This window comes from Crocodylus siamensis, chromosome 1 (genome assembly GCF_052110815.1).
Source record: "Crocodylus siamensis isolate JL-2025a chromosome 1, ASM5211081v1, whole genome shotgun sequence".
NCBI classification, from domain to species: Eukaryota; Metazoa; Chordata; order Crocodylia; family Crocodylidae; genus Crocodylus; species Crocodylus siamensis.
The window spans coordinates 214771994-214794616 of NC_143395.1; the positions used below are offsets into that span (position 1 = coordinate 214771994).

Here is a 22623-nt window from a genome sequence, read left to right on the forward strand (position 1 = left end):
AAGCCAAACTTTCCCTATAGATTTGCTCTTGCTGACAAGGAGAGTGGCGTGAATTGAGAGTGGTTCACAGGGGTTGGCGACAAGTAGGATCTGTGCCTCTGTTAGTTCCTAGCTGTCAGTTTTCAGATGACAGCTAGACAGAAGAAAGTCACCCATGGCAAAAGATGGATGCATGCAGCTGTCATCCACATGGTAGTAAAAACTCCACCTATTTAATGGTCTTAAAAACAGCAGCATATACAGTAGATTCATAGCTGTCAAGCTCAGGTTGATCCTTAGGAAGAGAAGTGGCTGTGTATGTATGGCAACTTGGGGGGCCTCTGCTCTAACATGCTAATACAATCTGATGTCATTAAGGGAACGATTATCACCTCTACCTGCGTAGAACAAATCCATACTAAACTGCCTGTGGGCAGTCACTACTAATCTGATGTCACAGTGGAGCTTTTACCAATTCTAAACTACCTTAATTTTTGGCACAGTAGCATTAGTCTGTATTAAAAAAAAGAAGGTATAAGCAACAGAGAGTGGAACAAGCTCCCTGCTAGGACAAACAGACCAGTTAGAGCTTGAAATCTACATGGGCCAGCTCTTCAGCCCATGTGAATGGGCACTGCTCTGCTCACTTCTGTGGACCTATGCTAACTTATACCTGCTGGCACTTTGGCCTCTGTTCTGGTTTAGTGCCTCATCTGTCCCCTTTATTTGGGGTTGAATTGTGTTTCCCATCATGGTCCCTCCTCCCATCTAAAACCAACCAAAACGTAGAGGGCCACTCCTGATAAAGACCACAGGGGAACATTGTTTTCTCTGTAAATTATTTGTGTAATTCACACACACAGCCTCCTTGGGCAATTTTGGACACATTCCCTGACAGCTTGTTGAGAAGATTTAGTACAAACCCACCAGCTCTGAGAGACGGCAAGACAATCCATCAACTAAAGGCTGGGTGAAATCTTAAGATGCGTAGTCAGAGGCTAAGACATCTGTGCTGAGCAATGCATGTGTCTGCTGTCTTTTGCAAGGCAAGAGGTCCTGGTGAATTCTCAGTGATGATATACTGTAGTAGATTTTGGTCTAGGAGCCACGTAGATACATGCTTACGTGTCTTCTTCTGTGACACTCTGTTGCCTCCCAGATCTGGCTAGTGTGGGTGCCTTGTGCTTCCTAGGAGAGAGAGCCTGATCTCCTGAAGTGTGCATGGCCATGTCAGTCTCCAGTGGTTACAGCTCCCAGAGACTAGAGATCCTGATGCTGCTACAGCTAATGCAGATTCTTCTTTAGCTGATGAATGTGGGACGCTATGCAACAGAAGGTCCTGGTTTCTCTCTCCATTCATGGCTGATAGGATCTATCTTTGTGGGCCAGAATTTTTCTCAGTAGGCCCTTGAGTGCCATGTCCAGCTGGGTTTACATCAAAATGATCCCTTGCCCTTCTTCCCTGCTGTCAGCAGCACAAGATCTTGAGGAAAGCTTTCCGGAATTCACTATTGAAAGTGGTGTAGATGATGGGGTTGAGAGCACTGTTTACATAACCCAGCCATGTGGTGGCACTGTACAGCTCTGGGGGCACATGACAGGACCGGCAATGGGTGTTCAGAATATGAGTCAAGAAAAATGGTAACCAGCAGACTAGGAAAGCCCCTAAGGGTGAAAAGATATGAGAATACATCTTTACTTTGAATAGATGCTGCTTTTCAGGGCTAAACTCTACTCCCATGCAACCTCCATCTATGCCCCTGGGGCCCCTCAACACTTAATATTAGGGAGGATGTCACCTCTCAGTTTGGGCAACCAATAAACACTGAGGCCCACATGTCAAGACCCTACCCTCCTCACAGTCTTCATAACTCACATGCCTTTGAGCCTAAAGGTGACTCACCTCCCTGCATATCCATGTTCAAAGGCTGAAGATGGCCTCTGCTCTCTAACCTGTAACCCGCTAAACTTTAGAAACCAAAAGAGGGAAGCAGGGGCCTCAGCAATGCAAAGAGGTATTATCCAAAGGGATTTTTCCTGTTGGCATTGGCCAGGCCTGGTTGAGAGTAAGAGTGAAGTTGCATGTTACACTTAGACCATACTATAGCCACTTAAAATGTGAGCATTCACATGTTTTAAAGCTTGTTAACTCATGCTAAGTGCCCTCTGAGTGTCTCAAAGGTGTGCCACCTCAGGTGAAGCTTAACTCTGGGCCATGCTACCTGGCTCTTGTTAGGGTAACTTCAGTCAACGCTTGTGGTTTTGGCCATTGTTCTTAAAGTCTTACCTGGCAGGGGAGATACCATGATCTGGAAGGTGGTTTTCCCAGGGTAATTGTCTCTGATATGTCCTCCATAGGAGGTCTATATTGAGCAGATTCTTTTTGGTATTGGGTGGTGGAACCAGAGCGTGCTCCATCCACTCCATGCATTGACCTGGTATTCCAGTGCTTCCAGGACCGGTGCAAAAAAACAGAAAAAAAAAAAAAAAAAAAAGGCTTCACAGAGATAAAATGATCAATTTGCAGTCCTCCAACATCCCAGGGTGTACTGCTCCCAAACTCCCCCGTCCAACCCACCTCAGGGAGAGAGGCCAGGTCTCCTGGCTTCTAGCCATGCCCCTGCTCACCAGCCCACTAGTGGCAAGTCAGAACTATGCAAGAAACAGTGCAACTTCTCACAGCATGTTCTATCTTTAATGCTTCTTAATGCTCCTTAGATTTAGTATGGTCTAAGTGTAATGTGTAACTTCACCCAGATCTGCTCTGTACACAGGGAGATCCCAAAAGCTGAGTGAATGATCCCAAACTTGCTTTGTCCCTGTTTTTTGCTCTTGTAATGGAAGAGCCTATGCAGAGAGCTTGGCTAGTTTGTGCCAGCTGGAATTGTGCCCTTGGTTAGAATTCTTTGAATACTCTATGTCACCCCTGTGCATTTCAACAGCATCTGCCATGTGAAGATCACCCAGGGTCTTGCCAAACACACCCTTAGCTCACCCTATACGTGGGGTAATCAAAGCTCCTCTCACTCACCCAGGACGATAGCCAGCATTTGCGTGGCCTTCCTCTCCCTCAGCTGGACCATCCGGGGCTGCTGGTGCATGAGCTTCAAAGAACAGATGGTTTTGCCATTGTCAAGTCTGTGCACCTCCAGGCCCTGCTGCCCCTTGCTTCTCCTCCCTTCCTCTAACTCCTCGGTGGTCGCTGTTCTGGTGAAGGAAGCTTCACGGCAGAAACTGCAGTAGCGCTGCAGGCTGAAGGGGGGCAACAGCTTTTTTAAGGAGGAGAGTCCCTGGTGAGGGGATTTTAGTGGTGGTTGAAGCGAGAGGGACCCTGGGCACTGGTGATGCAAAGCTTTCCTCTTTCCATGCTCCTGTAAGGGAAGAAACCACAGCAGAGATGGGACCCTTTTATGCAGTTGGCCCAGGCCACATGCGGGGAGAGGACTCCAGGACTCCTTGACACCAGGGAATTCAGTAGGCTTGAATCAGCCCCCTCAATCCAAACTCACCCAAACCTTGGGAAGGCTAGAAAAAAACCATCCAGGAGCTGGGGTTGAGACTTGCCCCTGAACTCATCTCCCAGTGGGATGAGCTAGAACCCTGTAATGCAGTGGTTCTCAAACTTTTTTGTACCAGGACCCGTTTGTAAACATCAATGGATAGTCCCCACGCAGTGCCCCTCATTACTGTCCCCTGTCCCCAGGCCCCAACTCCCCCAGTGTGGTTGGGTGTTGGCAGGGACATGGGAGGCTCCAAGCAGCCCCAAGGAGTCCCTTGCTGGCTGGAACTCTGTCAGCCTACAAGGGAAAAGCTATAGTTTCCCACAGTTTTCTTCTTTAAAAGAGAATCATTTTTTCAAGTTTGTTGTTCAATTTTTAAAGTTTGTTTGTGACCCTTCTATATACTCTTGCAACCCACTTTTGGGTCGCAACCCATGGGTTGCTTAAGCGCAGATGCATTACAGCAGCATTCTCATCTGGCCCCAGCTCTACTAGGATGAGTTAGAGCCCTGGATTTGAACCTTCTGCTTCCAGAACTGTGAAGCATATTGGTATATTATCCATATCAAGGACTCCCCCTTTTCCACCTTATGTACAATGTAGTATCATCAAGGAAATCACAGTGGTTGGTGTAACACTGGGGTCCCATATATGGAGTAAAGTGAGTGGGAGCTGCTCCAACCTTTGAGTCTGTGAGTTAAGAACATTTTTAATGGCCTGAAATCAGTGATGTTCCAGTACTCAAAATCCTTGTGCTAAAAATGACTTTAAAGTCAAGCTAAAAGCCTACTAGGTCTTTCTGCTGCAGAGACACTGGTGAGGTGCACCTGCTCCCCCTGCAACACCCAGGGAGGATCTTGGAGATAAAGGTTACAATCCCTGTGATATTAACCTCTCCTTTGCGTGTCTGTAGAAACTTCGGTGTGAGACCTCAGGTTACTGAGGAGTGTCTGCTGTGCAATAGCATTCATGTTCCTCTACCTCATTAGCATTGACTATCTGTACTCACTTTCCCAGGAGGTCCCCTATCAGTACTACATTCCTATGTCTTAATTCCCAACCCTCCCAGACAGGGGAGCAAGATCAAGCCTACACACTCATGGAAAGTGATGAGCATTAAGCTACACTCAGGCTCAGGGGGAAGGAGCCTGACCTTCCCTGCCCTGCCCTTTGATATGTTCATGTGGCTTTCACGTGGCCCTTACTTGCTGCGTGTAATGAGGCTTGCAACTGATGCCAGGACTGCCCTGCCTGGTGAGAATTCGCTTCCTCTGCCTCTGCCTCAACACAAGATAAATCCGGATGTAAAGCAGCAGGGTTACCATGAAGGGAAGGTAGAAGGATACCACAGAGGAGTAGATGACAAAGTCAGGGTTAGATATGGAACAGACACTGGGATCACCTGGAGGGAGAGAGAAAGAGAAAGAGCACATGCCTAGAGCACCTCTGCAGTTCAGGAACCACAGGGATACTTTAATAACACAGCAAGACAAGCCCAAATGTGCCTCATGGACCAAAGGCGGCCTGTACTGAATGAAACTGAGTGTCTACACCACGAAGCTGAAACTCCAGATGAAGAGGCGGATGCATGCAAGTTACACCTTTACCTGTAAGAGGTTTGAACAGAGGTCAGAGAAAAGGTGGTGGATATCCATCATCACCTTCACATCTGTCTGTCTGTCCAGCGATAAATTATGTACTCAAGCATCACTTCAATTCTGCCCAGTTTTCCCATCCCCCCATCACTAGTTCTGCCTCTTTCAGCCTCACCTCTGCAGCTCCTGGAGCCCTTCATCCCCTTCTCCCAGGCTTGGGAGAGAGCTGTAGCAGGGTCCCCTGCTTCCTCTTTCTAGGCTGTGTTGCTTATTGGGGTAGGGGAAGCCATCCCCATTACTCAGATGGAAGAGGGACCTGAATCCCTTTGAGCTGCTGGGCACTTTCTCTGCCCTTCTGTCCCTACCTCTCCCATAAGAATAGGCCCCTGAGGGGGTGAGGAGTACCCAGCCTCCTGCTTGCATCAGCTTTTAGTGGCTGCTCTTCCCTAGGAGGCAGAAAATCCAATCAGAGGTCATTTCCCTCTCCCCAGACAGTACTAAAAATCTGTGCCCTGCAGCTACCTAGATTGCTATTGATGTCCTTGGTTGGTTTCTTAGGGCTGTAGCATGTTGCAGCCTCACACTCTCCAAGCTTTGCATCACTTTAACGGTCCTCCACACATTAGTGGGTGGATGCCCCTTTGTGTGAGCAAGGCCTAGGCTGAGCTGGCCAAGTGCAATGCGGTGGGCTAAAACAGGAGCAGGGCCTATGGCCCCATGTCAGACTGAAGACTGCTCCAAAACGCAACCCATTCAGGAGGAAGTTCCCTGCCCCACTCCTTGGATGCCGGGATCACAGATCTTAAAAGCTATCTGATCATGGTAGTGGCAGCAGTATGTCTCAACAAAGACATCCCCCTGCATGCCTTGCCCATCTGCTTCTGCTTGCATACTCCAGACCCAGAAATACACTGGTGAATATGCTCTGGGTACACTCCTCTGCAGTCCCTCTGCAGATAGTCTCTAATGTGCTTGGAATGTAGAGCGGTGGCTGCAGCCTGCTGGGAAATATCCTCCAGACACTGTCCTACACCACCACATCTGGCAGCTGAGACAGCCTCTTCCCAGCCCTTCCCAAGCCATCTTGCTCTGGAAATCACTGTTACCTGTTGTATTGAAGCCAAATAGGAGAGGGCAGGAGACTGCAAAGGCCAGCATCCAGACAATGACGATCATAATGGAAACCCTCCTGCAGGCTCTGTGCCCCGTGTTGTGCTGATACTGGACTGGCATCACCACAGCAGTGTACCTGAGAAATGAACCAGCCTCACAGTGAGGGAGAAGGAAAATGTTGTGGAAAAACTGGATGGGGAGAGGTGGATGAAGATGGGGAAAAGAGAAGGAGCGGGGAAAGGAGAAACTTTTCAGAGAAGTGGAGAAGTGAACTCATTAACAGGGGATGTGATGGTGGGCTGTGAGAGAGAGAAAAGGAGAGAATGAAGTGATTGAATAACAAGAGTGAAGTTTGGGGCTTTGTGATGGTTGTGATGATGGTGAGGCCTTGGGTACGTGACAGACATGGTTGGTAACTCTGGGCCTGGGGCCACAGCCCCAAAATGCTCTTTAGGTGCCTAACTCCAATTTAAGCACTTCAACTGGCAGTGATTTCCCAAAGAGGCATCTAATAAGGGTTAGGCACCTACATACCTTTTTGGACCTGGTCTCTGTTCTAACAAGAAACCATTGAAATCATTGGAAAGACTCTCATGGATTTCAGTAGGTCTGAGTCACAGTGCCCTGAGGTTGGCTTGGCACAGTTTGCTATGAATCACCTATTGGAAGGGGACTGGCAGGGTCCCCTTGTCCTGCACTTTCTGAGCCAGGAGGAAGCTTGTCCTGCTTTATCACTGCACACATCTTGAGATCTCTGTATAGCTCTGTGGCCATCCCTATGGTATCCTAAAAAAAGACCCTAAAATTGATTTAAACACAATTCCTTTGTGTCTCACAATGCTGCTGGTTATCTGCTCAAGGTTTAAAATATGGCAAAGTTGAAGAGTATGCATGGGTAGTCCCTTTCTCTCTCTCTGTCTCTAGATAGGGATATACATATAAAACTGGGTTTTCTTAACTATCATAGGGGAGATTTTCATAGGCATACAAGGTACATATGTGCCCAAACTCACTGCAAATCAATAGGGGTTAGATTGCTAACTCCCTCTGATAACTTTGAAAATCATTCCATGTGCAGTCACTACTTGAACTCCTCCATTTCATGCTGTGCTTCTTTCCTTTCCCCCTTTATATCTCTCTTTTTTGGGTTCAAGATCTTGGCATCAGGAACTGTACCCTCTTTTGTGCTTGCAGAGTCTGGCATGGGGTAAGCATAACCATAATGGCAGCAATAATGGTGATGATAATGGGAGAATTTCAGGAAAGACTGGCTTCTCAAAAGTATTTGCTTTACCTTTGCCATTTAAGAGGCATTAATACCCAAACAGTACCTGTGAATACCCTAAGCTCTGTCTCTGTCATACCCAGCCCTAAGGAAGACCTACCCCAGCTTCACGAAGAATACATGTTGGTGCCTACCTGTCAATGCTGATTGCACAGAGGTTTAAAATGCTGGCGGTGCACATCATCACATCCATGGTGACAAAGATGTCGCAGCAAATGCGGTTGAAAGTCCACACACCTCCAGTCACCTAAGCATCAGTTATAAAAATGTCAGCCTTGCCTGGGATGGAACACTTACATGCTGCTTTTCTACAGACCCTTCCATCTTAGGATCTCAAAGCTCGTTATAAGTACTGATGATGTATTATTATGCCTTTTTAATGCAGCACGGAAGCACAGAGAGTTCGGTCAATTGGCCCCAAGGTCACACACAGCTAGATCATAAGGAGAATCCAGGAAGCCTGATTTCCATTTCATAGCTCTGAAGTACAGATGGTGACATACACAATTCTTCCACTTAAGAAGTATCGTATACACATAGACCCTGCTCGTACCCAGAACCTCCTCCAGAATCATTTGGAGCATTACATTGCTTGCTCTGAAGAGAAGCTAGACTAGCAACCTTTGAATATTGGATCTGGATCCATACTCTTGGCACATTGAAATTTAGGCTTTTTACAGATTCACAGAAATTTAGGGCTGGAAGGGACTTCGTGAGATCTTTGGGTCCAGCCCTCCTGCTCTGGGCAGGAATGCCTGCTGGGGTCAAATAACCCCAACAAGGTGTGCATCCACTCTCCTTTTCAAGATCTCCAGGTGCCTGCACCACCCCCACTGGGAGTCTAGTCTCTACCTCTTCCCCTCCAAACTCCCCTATTTCTCCCCTTCCCCCCTGCTTCCCAGCCTATGCTTCTTCTCTTCCCCCCACACACCCCAGCCTGTATCTCTTCTCTTCAAGGTCCCCTCAATCTCTGCCCCCCGCCCCTTATTGTCAGATGCTGCTTGGGCTGCTCCATCCTGGAACACAGCACATTAGTTTGATTCCTTTTCTATTGGTTTTTTGCTTGCATTTAACATAAAAAGTAAAATATTATGACAATGTCCCAGAGGTGGCCAGTATTTGTGATAGAATAGATTAAGGCACGTGTTTGATTCAACTTTCAAATTTTGACAAAGGTCCACACCTACTCAGAGCAACACTTTGACTTGTCAACACCTAACCCAGTGCCAGTGTGAAGAGCCAATTGCTGGGTTTGAATGTCCTGTTTGAGGGCTAATGTTAGCACTCAGTCTGGAATCTGTGTGGGTGAAACTAAACAACCACTGTTCTCCAGAACAAACTCTCACAAAAGATAGTGAAGAACAGAAGCGCCCAATGACCCTTGGGAGAAAACTCTTCAAGAAACAATTACTCCTTCTCTGACATCACAGTCTTTGTCCCCAAAAGAAACCTTCAGAAGATGGGCCTGGGGATAAAACTCATCACCTTACTGGACACCAAAAACCACTGACTTAACACAGGCAATGATTCTGTAGCTCACTACCTGCTCTCTTTGCTAACCATTCTGTGCTCCACAGGGTATAATGGACCTCTTCCCTTTTAAATTGTCTAATTCTTTAACTTTAAAGGTTTCTGTATAGCAACTGTACTTCATTTGGTCTATAATTACTTCTGAGAACATCTTTTTGCTCCACAGGTTTCCTGCATATTTCCCTTTTTAAGTGTTCAATTTCATTAACGTAATAGGGCTAAACAAAAGCAATTATTTTTACCAGTATTTAGCTTAGAGACTGTATTTGCCTCTTTTCCAGACTTGAGGAAGGACATTTAGTGCTTGAAAGCTCACTTAACATCTCTTCCCAACTATAAAGTTGGTCTAGTAAAATCTATTGCTAAGTTAAATTTTGTCTCTTCAGTCTAATATGGACAGATGGGCATACAGAGCCTTCTAAGAGAGAGACTTCTCTTGGATTACTACCAGTGTATAGTCAGGACCTGTCTCTCTCATTTTCCCCAGCTTTCTAACCAAAGCTCATGTTTCTGACTTACCCATGACATTGATGCCAGCGAGATTTGCAGTCATATGAACTGTTTCCTCTGCTAGCTGAGCTGTAACGAACTGGGGAACAGTGAACTGCTCAGAGCCCTTAATTCCTGTCTTTACAGGATCCCTCATAAATTTGCTGTCAAGTGCTGGTGAAAAACGTTGGTCTGACAGTTGTTGAGAAGGTGGCCTCAGAAAAGCAGGGGCAGCAGAAAGGAAACTTTCCCCCAAACTGCCCATTCTTGACAAACAGTGGAAGTGATGCCAGCTCTTTCCAGAAAGGGAGTTTTCCCCTTTCTATTACAGCTGAGGGCTTCTATAGGATTCTCGTCCGCTTCTGGAGAGCTAGGCAGCAGCAACAACCAAGAGCACTTGGCCAGGTGGCTGCAAACTTTCCTTTCAGATGCACTGACAACTCTGCCATCATCCCCTTCAAGACTGGATTACTACAAAGTGCTTTGCACCTAAACAACGGTTGGACACAGGTAAGGATCAGATGAGGTCTGCTGGCTGAATGGGGGGCTTCACAGAGATTACATCATGCCATGCATCCGGTCAGCTGCCCTAGCTTCCAGGAGCAGCTCAAAATGTTGTTTTAATCCATATATCCCAAAAAGTCTGGCTGGGTCCTGGTTATTATGGAGGCTGCGTCTCTCCCTGTGTGCTAAACTGAGTATCTGTAACTGAGCTGAAGTACTTAGTGTTACAGTCCCCTGACTGAAAAGAAAAGGGGCTGGAAGCAGGGTGCTGGACTCCTCTCCTAGGATGGATATCTGAAAGGCCAATTGAAAGGTCAAAGGAGAATTTTTTTTGCCTGGATGTGCTTGAGAGGTTGTTAAATGTGGCTATTGGGTCCAACACAGATGCTTTGTTGTTTGTTGTACAGATGCCCAGAGCTCAGCACAGCTATACTTCAACAAGCTAAGGAGGATCGTTGGGGAAGCGCTGAGGACCCAGAGGGGAAGGGAGCCAGATGTCCAAGGTGAGTGGTTGCTCCTTAAGGAGACGATCCTCCATGCCCAAAGGGAGGTAATCCCAACAAGGGTCAAAGGGAGCAGGAGGGCACATAAACCCCCATGGCTCACTAGGAGCATCCGGGAATGTCTCCTTGCTAAAAGGGAGGCATACACCCAATGGAGGGATGGGGTCATCACCAAGAAGGACTATGTTACAGTCGCCCGAGGATGTAGGGGGGCAGTCAGGAAGGCCAAGGCAGAGATGGAGATAGGACTAGCCTCCCGGATTAAGGACAATAAGAAGTCCTTCTTCAAATACATAGGGGGTAAAAAGAGGGTCCCGGGTAATGTGGGGCCCCTGCAGGACACGATGGGCAACTTAGTCGTCATGCCAGATGACAAAGCTAACATATTTAACGATTTCTTTGCCTCTGTCTTCCTAAGTAGGGACCAGTTCAGCCACCTCCCTGCTGGGCCCCCCTCGGGCCCCGAGAGAGACACGCCTGGGCCAGGGGTTAGCGAGGAGTTAGTTAGGGTACTTCTGGAGAGGCTGGACGTGTTCAAGTCCGCTGGTCCGGACGATCTTCACCCTAGGGTTCTACAGGAACTGGCCGAGGTCATTGCGGGACCCCTGGCGCGGCTCTATGAGCACTCGTGGTGCTCTGGTGAGGTGCCGGAGGACTGGAAGAGGGCCAATGTGGTCCCTATCTTCAAAAAGAGAAAAAAAGAGGACCCGGGAAATTACAGGCCAGTTAGTCTTACCTCAATCCCGGGTAAGCTCTTTGAAAAAATTCTCCTGGCACACATCCAGGAGGGCCTTGCGGGGGAATGCATGCTCAGGGGCAACCAACATGGGTTCATCAGTGGCAGGTCTTGTCAGACCAACCTGGTGGCCTTTTACGATCAGGTCACCAAATCATTAGACGCAGGGGTTGCTGTGGATGTAGTCTTTCTGGACTTCCGGAAGGCTTTCGACACTGTCTCTCACCCTGTCCTCATCAAAAAGCTGGGAGACTGTGGTGTCGATGCCCACACAGTCAAATGGGTCGCCAACTGGTTGGAGGGCCGCACCCAGAGGGTGGTAGTGGATGGGTTCTTCTCGACCTGGAAGGACGTGGGCAGTGGGATCCCCCAGGGCTCGGTCCTCGGGCCCGCACTGTTCAACATCTTCATCAGTGACTTGGATGACGGGGTAGAAAGCACCCTGTTCAAGTTTGCTGATGACACTAAGATGTGGGGGGATGTGGGTGCACTAGAAGGGTGCAATAGGCTACAAGCTGAGCTTGACAGGTTGCAACGGTGGGCGGATGAGAATAGGATGGGGTTTAACACTGATAAGTGCAAGGTGTTGCACATGGGGAGGAAGAACCGGCACCACACTTACAGGTTGGGGAACTCTCCTCTTGCCAGCACGGAGACGGAAAAGGATCTTGGAGTCGTCATTGACTCCACGATGAACATGGGCCGGCAGCGTGGGGAGGCAGTCAAGAAGGCCAACCGTACCCTGTCATGCATCCACAGATGCATCTCGAGCAGGTCCAGGGAGGTGATCCTCCCCCTCTATGCGGCACTGGTCAGGCCGCAGCTGGAGTACTGCGTCCAGTTCTGGGCGCCACACTTCAAGAGGGACGTGGACGATATGGAGAGAGTCCAGAGGAGGGCCACTCGTATGATCAGGGGTCAGCAGGGCAGGCCTTATGAGGAGAGGCTACGGGACCTGAACCTGTTTAGCCTCCACAAGAGAAGGTTAAGGGGGGACCTTGTGGCCTGCTACAAACTGGTCAGGGGGGATCAGCAGGTATTGGGGGAGTCCCTGTTCCCCCGTGCGCTGCCAGGAGTGACCAGGAATAACGGTCACAAGTTGGCGGAGGGTAGGTTTAGATTAGATATTAGGAGGCGCTACTTCACAGTCAGGGCGGCTAGGGCCTGGAACCAGCTTCCAGGGGAAGTGGTGCAGGCTCCTAGCCTGGGGATTTTTAAAAGGAAGTTAGATGAGCACCTTGCCGGGGTCATCTGACCCCGGTGCTCTTTCCTGCCAAGGCAGGGGGTCGGACTTGATGATCTACCTAGGTCCCTTCCAACTCTAGCTACTATGAAACTATGAAACTATACTTGTTAGACAGCTAGAAGATAAAGAAATGGATTTTGACCCTATAGAGACCAACTTTAGCCATGAAAGATGTATTCAGGGGTTGTCTACAATGGTTCTACACTGCTTTGGGGGCTACTGCTGAAAAATAAACACCACCTACCCATGCCCACTTGGCACAAGCCAAGCCCAGAACTGAGAGAGCAGAGACACTCCAGGATCACCCCGTGCTCTTCTTGAGATCTCCGTCTCCTGAGAGCAACAGGCCAGTTGTGCCTCCCAAGCAATCTTACCAAAGTGTTTCCAGGCTTGGCATGTGTGGGGTGGCAATGGGGGAGAAGGGTGTAGGCATCTCCTCAGTCTCCACAGCCCATGGCCTCTGTGCTGAGACTGCTAGCAAGGCTAAGGAGAGGGGATTAGCTGTGCTGTGACCTCTACCCCCTAGAAAGCATAGAAAGTGCACCAAATCACCAAATGGTAACTGGAGTTAAAAGACTTTATGTTACTCTTGACCTGTTTATGGCTTTTTCTGATGTGCTCATCATTGTCATAGTTATCTCTAGTTGTCATCAGGGTCTGTCTTTGGCATAGACATGCACGCACTCCATTTCTTTCTATGCTGACAATAGGAGGAAAAGCTTTTAAAAATAAATGAAAGCATCAGCTCGACAAGCATTTTATAACTGTAACAAAGGCCTCCAGTTACCAGCTCATGGGATGGCAGGAGGCCTCACTCATAGCTCTCACTGTCTGAACAAGCTTGCTGTGTAGGAGGAGAGAAACACAGAAGCAGTATCTCCTCCCTGAGCTAAGTATACTCAGGGCTTCAGAGCAGGGCCTGAATTTACCCTGCAGCAAAAAAACTGGTGATTAGGGGGAAAGAGACTGGATTCTTATTTCAGTTGGGTAGTTTTGCCTCCCTCATGCAGAGCAATTGGTTTTTCAGCCTTCAACTCTCACAGACCCTCCAGGCTCCAAATGGGATCTGGATACCTACCATCACTGTCCAGGTTCCTGTCCCCCCTGACAGCTCACTTCACCTTCCCAACAGAGCCATTTTGGGGCTCTACAACAGAAACTTCCAGCCCATGGGACATAGGGAATGGGGAGAAAAACACATGGCAAAAGAGAGGCTTTGCAGCAAAGTGAATGCAATATCTGAGGTTAGTCATTTTCTCGATCATTTCCCATGGGGTGTGTACAGAACCAGGGGCTCCTCCCAAGGCCATGTCTCCAGCCTGCACTGTAACACCATGGGTGCAGGGCTGGGGGAGAAGGCACTGGTTTCCTGAAGATGGTTTCTTGCGCCTCTGGGTGCAATAAAGGGGGTACAATTCCCCCTTGGAGATACTCTTACAAGGTCCAGCACCGGGTGGCACCATTACTAAGTGCTACACCTATGGAAACAGGTCCATCAAAAGCAATGTGGAACGTGGAAACACCTTAAAAATTGACATGGAAGCAGCTCATTGCAATGAGGAACCACTGGGCTGTTTCCTGAGTTAGGGCTTGAATGAATGAAGAGTCCCCTCATGGCCTTACACCCAATTGTTTAGTTTGCTCATTGTTATTCATTATTGCTTACTGCATGCCATCATTTCTACAGCAAGGTGCATCAGCAGGTTGTGGTGAACTGTATCTTAGAGAGGCTTCCAGTTGGGTTCAGTTGTCCTGTTGCACAGAGGGTCCTGTTACACAGCGTTGATCAGTTAGGACTCAGAAATGAAATGAAACAAACCTCTGTTGGATGCCTTGGCTCTGAGTGATCATGGAATAACAGACAGATTAGAAACAGCTATGTACGATGCAGCACTGTGATGCAGGGTCAGAGCAATTGCCACATTTGAGATCAGGAAGGAATTTTACTTCACAGTCAGATTGGTGCAAATGGTGGGGGTTGTTTTTCCATTCCCCTGTACAGGGGGGGTGGGGGCAGGAGGAGGAGGGGAGGGAGGGGAAGGGGAAGCATGGCCCTCTTCTTTGGCTCTCTTGGGTGCATTTTAAAAATCCTTGCAATGGTGGGACACTAAGAGCTTTCATTCCCCTGCTTTACCTGGAGCAGGTTAGAGTGCTTTTGATGTCTTTGGGCAATATGTATTGTAGCTGTGTGACAGAACTGATTGTGTTTTTAGGAATAGGTTAAACAACCACTTGTATGGAATAGTTTCAGATAGGGGGCAGGGGCTTGGACTAGATGAACCCCTGAGGTCCCTTCCAGCCCTAGTTTTCTATGATTCTATAATTTTGCTCTGAGTTTTATGCTAGCTTGTGTCCCAGTTCCTGGAGCCATGTGATTGTTGAGCTCCATTAACCAAAAAAAGTAAATTGCTATCCCTCATGATTGTTAACTTTAAGAAAAAAATTAAAAATAAAAAAACAAAAAAAAATGCCTTCAAGATATCAATCTTTTTTTTAAATCTCATGATTTTTAAGCCATTCTCAAAGGGAGGGTTTTGGGTGCGGGGAAGGTCTGATTTGGAAATTTTGAACCTCTAAAGTTGGCAACACTGATAACGTTTGTAACAGAAACATACAAAGGGTATCTGCTTTCCTAGTTAATACAAACCTAAAACACAATACAAATGTGTCGTATGGTTTGGGAAGGTTCATGAATCTTTCTTGGTGCCAGAAGTTTCCATCAAAGCCAGACGCAGGTGACACAGCTGATGTGTAAGTATGTCAAACATACTAGTTTCCAAGGTTTGGGGCTCATTAGGCCATTAAACTCAAAAGGAAACTATGGGAATGTGAACAATTAGAAGCAAAGCTGAAGAAAATGCTGGCAGCAAATGCTCTGAAGTGAAACCTCTCAGGATGACACATTCAAACCAGGCCAAAGGCATGCTGAGTCCTAGCATATGAAAAGGGGATGCTTGACAGATCAAAATGATGGGCTGAAATTAATTTTCCTTTGCCCCAGTCATAACTTCTAAATGTAGTAGAACTCCACTGAAATAAGAAGGCTTACTCAGTATTTTAATCTGAGGTAGCAGAGTTCAGAATTTGATCCTGATTATTTCAGCTACAACAATTTGTATTGATCTGATTTATTATTTACTGTCCCTGCTGTTACTTTACTTCCTGCATTTCAGTCATCTTTGTTACTAAAGCTAGAACTTGCAAGGTTGCCTTTCGGGTAGGATACTTATGTTTGATCTTGCTGTTACCTTTCATCTGAGAATCTCAAAGCTCTTCACAAACATTAATTGAATTAATTCTCATAATGGTCCTTGAGAGTTAGGTGGGTAAGTAACATCCTCATTTTTCATATTGTGAGTCTGAAGTACAGCAAGTGAGGTGACATAATTTTTATGAGATCACACAGTGAGTCAGTGATTGAGCTCAAAATAAAGCCCATGGATGAAATCCTGGCTCTACTGAAATCAAGAACAAACCTCCCTTTGACTCCAGCCGGGTCCAGATTCAACCCTTGGGTCCAGATCTCTTAACTACTGTGCTCTACCCAGTGGCAGAATGCAGATCTGTTTCATTTTCCAGATGAAAGCCAAAATAAGTGAGTAACAAAAACCGTGACAAATCTGAGTTTCATAGGGTGCCTGTAGACTTGCAGGGATGTGCCCCCCGCCCCCGCCCGGAGCATGTGTACTTCTTGTAGTTCTGACTTGTGAGGGGCTGGAGTGGATGAGTTTCAGGATGCTTTGGATACACGGTTGCCTTTGAATGTAAAGGTTTACACTCAGGGGTCCATAAGGCTCCTTCGAGTCCTCTGTTCCTAAACCATTCCTAATCATGCATCCTTCACTCCCCTGCAACTCTTTTAAAATCACAAGACACGCAGAGGCTGCCTATGCCAGTTGCAGCATACGTGCTGTAGGTTGGCCTCTCCTGTTCTAGATATACCCTGTTCAATGCTCTCCCTCTAAAACAGGGCTCTCCAACTGGCTGCCCAGGGGCCACATGCAGCCCGCAAGGGGCTACCATGCAGCCTATGGGCTCTTGCCTGCACTGCTATTAATGCAGCAGTGGCTGGAGGCTCTGAGCTTTCCTTCCCTTCCTGGTTTCCACTCCTTGCCCCCTCCTGGGGTCAGGGCAGCATAGTGAGGGGGGCCAGGGTGCCTGTGCTGCAGTTAAGGTGGGGAGGGAGCTGGGCTCCTCAGCCTACACAGGCCTTGGGAGGTGGCTGGTGCTGTCTCTGCTATGTGTAGCTGCCTGAAGCAGGAAAGCCAGTGTGCCTGAGGGGAGGGGGCTGAACTGCTCATGCCGGGCATGCAGCCAAGTAGGGAGCCAGGCTGCATATGCCACACTCAGCAACAAAGAGTAGAGCTGCCCGCATGGTGCACCTGGCCTGGAATGAGGTGAAGCTGTGCATGTGGCTGGTGGGCAGCCAGGCTGCCCATGGTGTGTGTGCAGTGGGGGCAAAGCAAGTGGCCTGCGTGCCTTGTGGCCCCCAGCCACCAAGAAGTTGGACAGCTCAGGGGAGATACCCTGAGCAGGAGAAAGCTTAGGAGGGCATCTGCATAGGTGCCCATTGAATTAAACTAGTAAGAAAAGGATACTACAGACTATGTGTACTGATTTTCAGGTTTTTGGATTTGGCATCTAACTGGCTACTGGGTCCTTTGGATTTAAGTGGCAAGTGAATTTGGATTGTTATTAAACTTCAAAAAGACAAAAAATGTTGGATAGCTCTGTTATGAAGCATCCACTCCTGCCACTGTCAGGGTCAGGCCTATTTGTTGCACTGAAGGTAACATGGGCCTAGGCCTACCAAGAAAAACTGTAAGCCCCCCTTAAAAAGGGGGGCTCCTGGGAATGCAAGAACTAATTCCTTGGGACAAGTAAAAAGAAAACAGGGAAAGCAGTCAGGGTCCTAGGTTCATAACAAGGAAGCTGAAAGGGGGCACAGAGCAGTGGTCACAGGCCAGTACCAAATGCCCCCTGAATGACTCAAAGAAGTCTGTGGACACTGACCAGGGGAAATTCTGTCTGGAGATGTGAGCAGAGGAGTGAAGGGAAAACAGCCCCACACTCACCCAGGGTCCCCCCAGCCAGAGCCTCCTTCCTCTTCTGGTAGATGGCCAGCTTGGCTAAAGCCAGGAGGAGGTTGACTTCCTGGGCTATGGGTGGGGAGTGCACAAAAGAAAAGGTACATGGAGAAGTGCAGAACCTCAGCAAGATGCAAAAGGACCAGACACAGCAAAATGTCCCCACAGTCCCTGGAGGTCCTCCTACCTACAGCCTCCTTCCTGGTCAGGTACGTCCCTAGCTTAGCTATGGCCAGGAGAAGATTGACCAGAAGGTCCTGGGACTTGGTGTGGCCACAGATGGAGAGTGCATAAATAAAAAGGTGTGAGGAGAAGTGCAGCCAGAACCTCAGCAGAAGGTTCTGGAGGAGGTGGTGGAGGGGCTGTAGCCTGGCGCACTCCTGGTAGGCATACACCATGGTCTCTCTCTGCTTGCAGAAGGAGCAGGTGTCAGGGGAGTCCATGAAGTGTGCTGTCAGGGTCAGGATACTGGGCTACATCTGTCTGACCCAGTATGGCATGCTTATGGTCTTATATAAAAACCCAGTTCCTGCAAATTTTATACATTATTTCTAAGCACTGATGCTGTCTCTTGGAATCCATGATCAACAATGAATTGGATATGAACATGAAGTGGAGAATCACTTTGATAGTAGCTTTATACCCACATTCAGTTGGAAGATCTTTTGTAGATCTTACCATTCACAATATTGTGCTTCCCAGTGTTGCTCATTATCCTGATAGTTCTTCAGCCAGCTGATTTGCACCAAGATTTCAAATCCTGCCACATACAGGTAATGTCTACCTTGTACATTGGAAGGAAAAAAACTTCAGAACGTGGGTACCATCAACTCAGAAAGGACAGTACACATAGTCCAAGGGGTTCTACATTTTCTTCCACTGGCTTTACGGAGATAATGAAAATCAGGAATGACAATATTTAATCCTGCAGAATGTCGCAGAGGAGAGATATTTGGAAAGACAAGGAGCTGTCCAACAATAGTCCATGATAGCTCATCTACTCTACTGGCTCCAGAAGTCAGATTAGCAATGGAACATAATTAATAGTATCACAGGCAGTGAAAGATTTATAGTAGCAGTGTCAGTAAAAGGAACTGAGCTGTGCTCACTGCCCAAAGGCAATATTCAATCTCTGTGATGAAAAGTATTTCTATACCAAACAACCCAACTGGTTAGGAGATAAGAAATTTGAGACTATCAGATGTTGTTATAGTTGGCCTGCTACCACCTTCTCAAGATCTTTCTCAGACAGACATGGCTATAGGCTGAGCAACAGCTGGCTAGGACATTAAGGTCCAAGCTAAATTTCACAAGCAAGGTCAAAGCCTCAGATTGTTTAAAGGTTCTCTGTAGATCACACAGTAAACTGTTTAGCAAAGGATCTGCTTGAGGATCCTGCAAGGCAAATGATTTGAGAAATATAAGGCCTTCATCTGTTTTTGGTTGCTCCATAAATTATGAGCAGGTTCCCGATGCCTTTCTTGGCAAAGCGGGACCACAGAAATAGTGATGGTGGAGAATCGTGATTCTGCAGATTGAGTAATCCATTCCAATCTTCTTTGGGAATAGTTGGCTGCTACTGACTATTATATAGAAGCCCAAGAGATAATGAAGCCACAAGGTAAGATAACATATTTTGTGAACAAAGGGAAAAAACAAATAACCCCTTGTACTTAAGAGTTTCATCATGGTGCTACTACAATCTCAAAAAATCATTTATTTTATAGGAAGTGCTGTGTAAAACTCAAAAAAGTAGACTAGGATGCAGGACTCCTGGGTTTCTTTCTGGCTATTCCACTGACTTTAGCTTTTCCTTTAGAAAAACATTTTACTTCTCTGTTGTATATCAGTTTTTTGCTACTGCAAGGTGGGATGCCTTCTCACTCTTGAAGCAGAGCCATTAAAAAGCACGGGGGTGGAATTTGATTTCCTTCTATGTTTCAGTTTCCTAGTCAGAAAACATTTGGGATAATAAGACTTTCCTAATTCACAGTTTTTTTGTAAACCCTCATAAATACATTAAGGTTTAAAGTACTTTGAAACCCTGGGGTAAAAGGGATCCTACATACAAAGCATTACTTATTTGGCCTGAGGTTAGATTTCTGAAAGCATTTTCTTTCACTATTAAAACTCTCTTCACTCTAGTCTCTCTTAACCTATTGTTTATCTTCACGTTATTGCTTATGCTTTCTCATTCCTCCCCTCATTTTGTCTTTCTCTCCATCTTTTTTCTCTTAGCCCTCTAAAGATAGAAAAAATCCACCATTTTAATTCTTCAGATTCCTTGTGTGAGCTACAGAATAGCTCTGTATAGATTTTTCTACATTTTTCTATTGACTTCTAGCATGATCCAGCACGGAGCATGGTATTACTCTTATTTTTGCTCCATGATAACATTCCATGAATAATTAACCATCAATGTCACTATTAATATGGCCTACTCTTACAACAGATCCATCATTTGTCCTAATCACAGCTTCACTGTGATTCTACAGTGGACACAGTGGACACCAATTTAGAAGAATGACAACATAAAGAAAACATTAGTGGAATAATAGGTCTCTGAACTGCTCACAGGTCTAACCAGGCTTAACACCTACTAGCAACAGTCATTAGCTGTAATTGTTGCTTATCTCGGATAGGGACTTTATTTGCATTAGTGCAAAAACAGTTTGTAATAGCCCTGCATGTAACAACCTTTTATGTATTTCCATCAACAAAAAAACCTGAGCACAGGCTTTGCCCAGTATTTGGGCTTCACTGTTCTGTGGGAGAGGTTGAATTCTGCAATGCTTTGCACTATGTATGGTCATTTACCTCAGTAAGAACAGTATTATTTTACCCCACTTTGCAGTAATTGACTGCACACAATACAGAACACCATGGAGCTGGGGCCCTGGTCTTCCCTCCCCTCATTAGGCCAGCATGTATGAGGAGGTCAGAAGAGGCTAGCCCAACTCCCTGGCCAGTAGGGCTCTTGACCACCTTCTGGAAGACATGCATTCAACTTTCCCAGCCTGCTTCCTAGGCCAATGGGGGCATATCTGAGCACTAGGTTCTGCCTGTGGAGTTGTAGGAATGGTATGAGACAGTGTAGCACAGGGTGCAACTGCCTGATTCAATAGCAACCATTCAGACTCTGCCCGCACTGCTGTAAGGGTCAATCCGAATGTATCCTTGAAGTTGAAGCCCGCTGCCCATCTTCACCATAAAACTCTTAGGCCTCAGTAGCCTGTAAGCTCTACTGAACTCCTGGGTACCAGCTCACATCCTTGCTCCACTCTTCTTGGCAGTGAACTTACCCCTGCACTGGAGGCTTTGAGCATAGGAAGTCCTCCAGTAATGAACCTGGCATTCTCTGCTCCTGCCTTCTGGCCCTCTGCATCCCACTTATTGTCTCTGCTGCCCATAATTAGAGGCAAGCCCAGAAAGAGAGACAAGCTGTAGGCACAGAGAGTCCTAGGAGGGGACTGCTTGAGGAGCAGGAAGCACAATATAGGTGACTGCAATGTAGGCCAGAAGGGCAGGGCAGGGCTCACGTGGTTGGGCTGCTTGAGGGTTACCCTTACATCTCAGTATAGACTGGGGTGGGCACTTATTTGGGCTGGCCGTCCACTTAATAAGTTTTGGTAACCTGTTGAGGGCCACACCTCTCTCTCTCTTTCTCTCTCTCTCCCTCTTCCTGTTCTTCTCTCCCAGGTCTGTGACCAGTATGGAAGCCTGAACCTGCCCACAGCTCTAGCATGCCCCTTCCTTCCCCCCAGCATAGCAAGAGTCCACCCACCCACAGCTTTGGCACTCCCCACACAGCCCTGAGTCCAGGCCTAGCAGCTTCTGGCCACATCCACAGCTGCCCAAACACAGCTGGCTGCTTCTGGGTCAAGGGTCCGGGCATGTTGGGGTGAGGGGGTGTGCTATAGCTGTGGGTGGGTTCATGCTTCCACTTCTGCACTAGTGGCAGCCCTGACCAAGACAGAGAGAGACCAAGCACTTGGCACACCAGAAGCAGCCTCAGCTACTTGGCACCACACAGCTGCCAGAGCCACTGCCCAGCCATGGGCCAGATCCAGTCACTTGGTGGGTGCCCAAACACAGGCCAGACGCAATCCATTAGTGGGCTGGATTTGACTCTTGGGCCATATTTTTCCCAAACCTGATACAGAAAGACCCTGACTGCATTTTATTCATGTATAAATGCAAAGATAGTATTGTGGCCATTTAATCTGGCCAAGCATGTGCTTACCTCCAGGTATACCACCCAGGGCATCACCAAAGTGGCCACCAACAAGTCTGCCACAGCCAGGCTCACCACCAGGTAGTTTGTTGTGGTTTGTAGAGTGCGTTCCCTCAGCACTGCCAGGCAGACCAGCACATTCCCGAAGACAATAGCCAAAATCAGGATGCAGTAGCAGAGAGCATAATAAGTATGGGACGGTGGCAAGCCAGGTTCTGTTGAGTTATCTTGGCCACAAGGGGCAGAGCCAGTCATGTTGAGGTAACTGCCAAGTCTGACAGACAGTGCCATTGGAAAGGCAAGAAGAAGCTGGAAAAAAAGGAAGGGGACAGCATAAAATAAAAACTGAGCCACTTCAGTAAGCTACACATTTACAAAGGATTTGTATCTTCCGTGTTTGACTTGGGAAGCTGCAGCCCTCTACAGGTTAGGAGCATCTTTACTCCCAGGAAAGGTAATGAGGGTTTTGCCTAAGTAAAAACAAAATATGAGGCTCAGGGTGTATATGGGGCTCAGACATACTCTGCCTATGTATATCTAGTTGATGGTTCATCTGCTAAGAAAATATAGCTGTGTGGAAGGTGACTGCTGTGTAGCAGCATGAAGCAACATGGCTCGATGATGTAGGGCAGCTGGAGAAGAACACACCATATGAACCAGTAGAGCAGGGTTAGGAAAGGAGAGCAGTTACCGCAACTAAAATTTGGTTAGGTCCCTGGAGCTAGGTTCATTTTTTTGTCCAAAAAAACTCCCTCCCCTGGATTTGTTTTAATGACTGCTTGTCAATTGCCCTTACAACTTGGCAGAAAGAATTTCCAAAAT

At 47.3% G+C, this 22623-nt stretch overlaps 1 protein-coding gene and 1 pseudogene across 1 annotated transcript; one reads left to right on the forward strand and one right to left on the reverse strand.

The window, feature by feature from the left end:
• Positions 1-1245: 1245 nt before the first annotated feature.
• Positions 1246-22092, reverse strand: DRD3 (dopamine receptor D3). Its single transcript, XM_090056527.1, has 6 exons — positions 21811-22092; positions 7607-7719; positions 6181-6323; positions 4685-4881; positions 3011-3350; positions 1246-1644 (listed from the first exon to the last, which is right to left on the reverse strand). Exons 1-6 carry the CDS (start codon positions 22090-22092, stop codon positions 1448-1450), a joined length of 1272 nt encoding a protein of 423 aa, XP_089912653.1. The 3' UTR covers positions 1246-1447.
• LOC149874128 (U2 spliceosomal RNA) lies at positions 2279-2451 on the forward strand (annotated as a pseudogene).
• Positions 22093-22623: the final 531 nt, after the last annotated feature.